Source organism: Atheta coriaria, unplaced genomic scaffold, assembly GCF_025399875.1.
Source record: "Atheta coriaria isolate IRGN ID8LTWV9N9 unplaced genomic scaffold, Caltech_Dcor_3.1 hic_scaffold_8_pilon, whole genome shotgun sequence".
Lineage (NCBI taxonomy): Eukaryota > Metazoa > Arthropoda > Insecta > Coleoptera > Staphylinidae > Dalotia > Dalotia coriaria.
In genome coordinates, this window is record NW_027045450.1 from 6,708,711 (window position 1) to 6,714,489 (window position 5,779).

The following is a 5,779-nucleotide window of genomic DNA, read 5'->3' on the forward strand; positions in this document are numbered from 1 at the left end:
TAACTCGCGCGCTGCGTTAGCTCAAGTGTTTCCTTCCTTTCTCACACAAGAAAAAATAACACATAAAATCGAACCACGCCACGAGCAAATAAAACCGTTTCTGAGGTGTTTGTTTCATACCTAATATGCAAACACGCCGCTCGAATTGTTCACAATCAATAAAATTTCTTTGCGCTACAAATATTTACGTAATATATCATCTTGCAAATGCATTTTTCTTGTCACCCGAGCATTTTATCAACGCGCGATGATAAACTAGTCGAGAAAACTTTGTTTTATAGCGAAAACAACCCATGTTCGATACTTGTACCGCAAGTCAAACTATGGTAATTTTATTAATATTGTGTATTTATAATATTTTTTCAAATCTACATTAATTTATTATTCATAGCCTGCAGATGGTAACACTTATAAATTTTATCTTCCATTTCCACCTATTTTGCATGCAAAAATTTCGCCGTCCGGCGTAAAACTTTGCTCATTAACCTCTTTCGCCCGGCGCGCGGCGAATTAATTTTGCAAATCGGAATTTTTACGCGCCATGATTACACGCTAAATTTAATAAACTATGAAAACTCGTAGCTGCGCGAAAAAACTGTGATGTTGGTTAATAAGCTGTTTGATGCGATATGTGGTGTTTTTGCGCGAGCGCGCGCGCCCGGCGCCTCCACCATCGACATATACATAAACACGCTGTCTGCGTGCATACTGACTGTCCTCATTAATAGAGACAGCCGTCATTAGGCGCGTAATTGAATGTCACGATGTGTTGTGTTCGGGATTTTGCACTTAATTTCCACTCGAATCAAATTTAAACCAGCGTCGAATCTCGGATGTTTTTAAGTAGCATTTTCATGTGTGTTGTGTGTGTGTTATTGTTGTGTGTGGTTGGCGTTGGCGCTGGGAAAACATTAATTTTGACACCTGTGCTTAAATGTCTACCACACAAATGCGTGTGGCGTGAGAGGGTGTCACACAAAGACACAAAATACATGGGATTTCACTCCCGGCGCGCTTCTTTTTCGTTTTACGCTTTTGTGCGCCGCGAGAGAGATCATGCCAATAAACACATGAAAACATTTCGCGCACAAAGGTGAGAAATTACCTCGGCTTTTAAGCTGCGCGCTCGTCCGGACGTGACCTGAGAGACTTTTTCCGAAGCACGAACTTTCTCACTTTACTTTTCGCACTTTGCGACGGCGAGGCGCGCGCTTTCAAAAGCATTTGCGCATCCACTTTATAAGGATATATGTCACAAGGAGTTGGGACGTACTCATAAACAATGAGTGCACAGAACACACACTGAAATGCATACACATATGCGACGAAAAGAAAAATATTTATCGAAAAAACGTTTTCGTTTAAAATTTTTATTTTTACTATGCAGTAATAATATTATTTTAATGTTAAGTACATGATATATAAAAAGTATAATCAAATGGTAATTATACACAAAACGAATGGGAAATCAAATAACAGTTTGATAGTATTATATACATTTGTTGCAACTTTTTAAATTACATTCAAGTATTTTAGGAAAATATATGTATTTCGATTGCATGTTGATTAATTCGATACTTTAGCAATTAGTAGATATGATAAACAATGTACAGATTTGTGTGTATGGGATGAAACGGATTATTGCAGAATTATATTCAGCGTCGAAACAAACAAAATCACTAAACAGAGATGAGATTGAATCGTTTGTCCTCTGCTTTTCACTGCAAAATTATTTAAAAACAGAGATATTAATATTAAAACTTTAGTGCAAACTAGTATTTGTAATATTCATTAAATCGTGATTTAATACTGCGTTTAATTGTGCAAAAATTTTTGGGATTGGTGCGATTTACATAAAGTTATTAACAATTAAAGTTGGATTGTATTCAAATTGATGATAATTAGTGAATAACTTTCGATAGGAATTCGTTAGCAATAAATGATGGGCATAATTAGGTTCAGAATTTCATACTTAATAGTAATGAGAAGGAATTATTATTGTAAGTTGATTAGTTGAGTAGTAATTATTAAAAAACTATAAAATTTCAAGTTTGGTGAAAGTGCTGCGATTATTGCTCGGTAATTTGACAGTTATTAATTAATTACTCCTAAAGTATTTGAACTAAGTTCATGATTCCATTAAAATTTGATCCTCAATTAAATTATTCATCAATCTGCCAAATATTTTGTTGATCTGATTATTATTACAAAAGTTATTAACAATTAAATTAAATTTACTAAAAATTTGCGCATTTTACTTAAAATGGTCCCTAACTATTGACAAAATATTGTTTTTAATAATATTTTTTACTAGAATTATGCAGAATTTATTCTTGAACATATATTCAAAGAAATTTCCAATTTATCTCAAATAATTTAAAAGTTATTAACCAAAAACTAAATAATGTTTTACTCACCAAGCATTAACGTACTCCATTCACCTAGAAGTTCCTGTTGATGATCCTTTATCGGCAGATTCTGAACGACTGATGACCGATCATCTGACCACAATAACGGCGATAATGACGCCACGCATTTCACACGCATTGAACCCCCGAGGAAGTGCCGCGAGTTGAGGGCGAAACGCAGCCCCAGCACGGCGGTACGTAGTCCGTGCTCACTGCGCTCCACCGTTGGGTATCTTATCAATGCTTTGTTGCTGGTCACCTAAGTGTAAATACAGCGCATAAATATTTAATGTTTAATCATCCCGAAACAGCCGTTACCTGGTGCTCGTTAATGTACCAATGCAGTAAAGATGCGGGGTAGCTTTCCCCGGATGTACAATTCAGGTTTATCTCGCCGCCGATTTGATACTGTGACTCGACGCCTGTTATCGTTGGGTCTTCGGTGGGAAGACCTGAAAAATTAATTGGAGATTTTGGTATAAGTTCAATTGTTAGGTTAGGTATAATTAGCTAAAATTTGATGTGGATGCGCCGGGCTAACATTGGTTATCATGTTGAAAATTTTTTTTTGAAGTTTTAGTTAGCCTTTTTAGAAAAATGATTTTTTTCTTTATAGATATTGAAAAGTTTTGAATTTTTTTGAGGAAATATTTTGATTTGATGAATAATAATGCATAATTCAGTTAATAAAATGTGAAAATCAATCGGAAGGCATAAAAAAGCACAAAACATTATTGTTTTGATAGCAAATAAAAGCAGAGGTCTTTTTCTTATATTACTTGTTTGTCAGCCGCATTCGTTTCCAATCTGATTTCGTTTTATTTTATTACTTTATCGATTGCCACCTTCCTTCCGCCCCCGTTGCTGCGATGTTATTGTCTACATTCTTTTGCTCCTCGCACAAATCCCCGTCTTTATTATTTATTATTTCTGAGTGTTTGTTTGATGAGGTATCATCCTTGTGAAATAAGCAAAAATTAATTTTAAAAATCGCATCAAATTTTAAATGGATATTTAGCCAAAGTTTACGTTTTGAGCTGGAAGCGCATCAAAACGTTAACAAACATAAATTCGACGTGAGCTAACGAAGCTTGTCAAGTCGCGTGGCAAGGCGTGTGCAGGATAACGGGAGGAAGCACAGTAACATTCGGAGCGGCGGCGGCGAGAGCACTTGTGGCGCGCCCGGCGTGCAACGCGCTCTTGAATATTTGATGCACAAGCACTTAGCATTAGCCGCAGACGGTGGTCGCGTTTCATAATTTGTAATTTTGGACCCCTGCTAGAATCTTTATCAATTTATCAATAGGTTAGATAAAGAACCCTCAACGCAAAGCGACACAAAATGAAACATATACATTTGCAACTTTCAATTTAATCCTCTTATCGAATATTACATAAAATTAAAATTTACTAAAAAAAATAAAAAAAAGTTTTACTTACATATTACTTCCATGCGTGCTTCGCTTTTCGCCGAGGCGAAGGATGGTGCTTCAGCAGACACTTCACACATGTATAATCCTCCACTGCGCAAAGTCACCCCTCGAAGAATTACGCGTTTGCTGTCTGACAGACTCACCTGTAATTCCCACAAATTTAAAATTATTTTTTTCAAAAAAAAATTTTTTTTTTTATTTTGACTTACGTCTACTGAAACTCCTTCAACATTATGACTACTCGCCGGTGGTCGTTCTTTGGCCACATACCGATAGAACTCCTCGTTGTCTTTGTACCACTTGACAGCGTAGAGAGTATCATTGCCCAGGTCGTAATCGCATTGTAATTGTGCTGTTTCACCCGGTTTGCGATACTGTGGTAAATTGACGCGCACCCACTTCAAACCGGAAGTTGTTGCGGATGATAGAAACGCAGCATCTGTTTAATATTAATAATAATCAAATTATTCCCAAAAACACATCTAAAAAAAATAATATAAACTTACGTAGTAATTTAATTAATAATAATTGATAAATAAAAATCGGTAAAGTTTTTCCCATCATTATCACTTCAAAATTACTTAAAACACTTTATAACACTATTTAACAATTTATTTCTAATCATTTTATTCACATATTTTAACACTTTGTTTATTTTATCATTTATAATTTATAATCCTTTGGTATAACACAAACACATGTGTTGAATATTTATTTTTCTCTGCGCGTCTTTGAAACTTTCGCTATAAGCACGCCGTGTGCTCGTATTTTCCGCCCGAGAGTCGCGTATAGAATGCGCCGTTCATCGTAAGTCCAACGTTTCAGCGGCTGACTTTTCGGGTGGTTGTGTGGGGCGCATGCGCCGGCGTGTGCGGATTGTGTTTTCCCACAGTGTTTACGCTGCGCGCATGCAGGATATCACATCGCGTACGCGTTGCACGAGCGTTTGAGAAACGATGCACGAATTACTCTCCTCGCGCTCCCCTTCGCATCGACGGCGGTGGTCTTGCTGCCCTCCGCGCCGCCCGCCGTGCATTATTTGTTACTCCATTATCCGCGTCTTCCACAAACATTCTTCGTAATGCGCTTACACTTACGGGGGTCTGTTGGTCCTCGGGACTCGGTCCTCAAATAGGGGATGCGGCCCGATTCGGTCAATATCAATTTTCTATTTGGCGAAATTTAGTTTTCGTATAAGTATATAAAATATTTTTTGGTGTGGTTTATTAGAAATCGATTTTTATTTAAACTCATTGGGAATTTAATTATTTTGTAAGTGAAAGTATTAAGTGGATGCGCCGGGCTAACATAGGTTATACCATTAAAGAAAATTTTTAATCAAATATTTTTGAATTTTTGACATTTTTAGTGAGATTTTTTTAATTATTATAGGAAATACAATAGATAATTTCATTTTTAACGTTGAATATTGAATTTAAGTGAAAAAAGCGGCAAAATGTTGAAACTATTTCAAAAAAATTCAAATTTTCTTGAAAATTTTGCAATATTTAACTTTTTCATCTCCAATTTTTAATTTTGGATTTAAATATTATAATACCGAATAAGAAATTAACTCAATTTCTTATAATTTTATAGAAAATTCATCAAAATTGGTTTTCTATTGAAATTTTAACTTTTTAATCGAAAATTTTGATTTAAAAACGTCCTGATCATTTTTATTCATTAAACTGGAACTAACTTCCCTTAAACTTAGTAAATAATTAATTAAGCACAACATTTATTGATGAATACCTAGAAGGTTTACCCATGAACTAGTATTATCTTAATATTTGATCATCAAACACATTTCCTTGTTATTAACAAATGTGTCCTTCTATATACCAACTCTTTCATTAATTAATTCCAAGCGGCGATTTAATCATGCCATAAAACTAAACTATCGCGCACATCAAAAGCCACATTTCATTTTTAGACATT

General features: G+C 35.2%; 1 protein-coding gene across 1 annotated transcript; it reads right to left on the bottom strand.

The window, feature by feature from the left end:
• Window positions 1–1,354: 1,354 nt before the first annotated feature.
• LOC135797541 (uncharacterized) lies at window positions 1,355–4,739 on the bottom strand. The gene is made up of 6 exons (XM_065309959.1): window positions 4,348–4,739; window positions 4,051–4,280; window positions 3,849–3,984; window positions 2,727–2,860; window positions 2,418–2,667; window positions 1,355–1,721 (listed from the first exon to the last, which is right to left on the bottom strand). Exons 1-6 carry the CDS (start codon window positions 4,403–4,405, stop codon window positions 1,639–1,641), a joined length of 891 nt encoding a protein of 296 aa, XP_065166031.1. The 5' UTR covers window positions 4,406–4,739; the 3' UTR covers window positions 1,355–1,638.
• Between the last annotated feature and the right edge of the window lie 1,040 nt (window positions 4,740–5,779).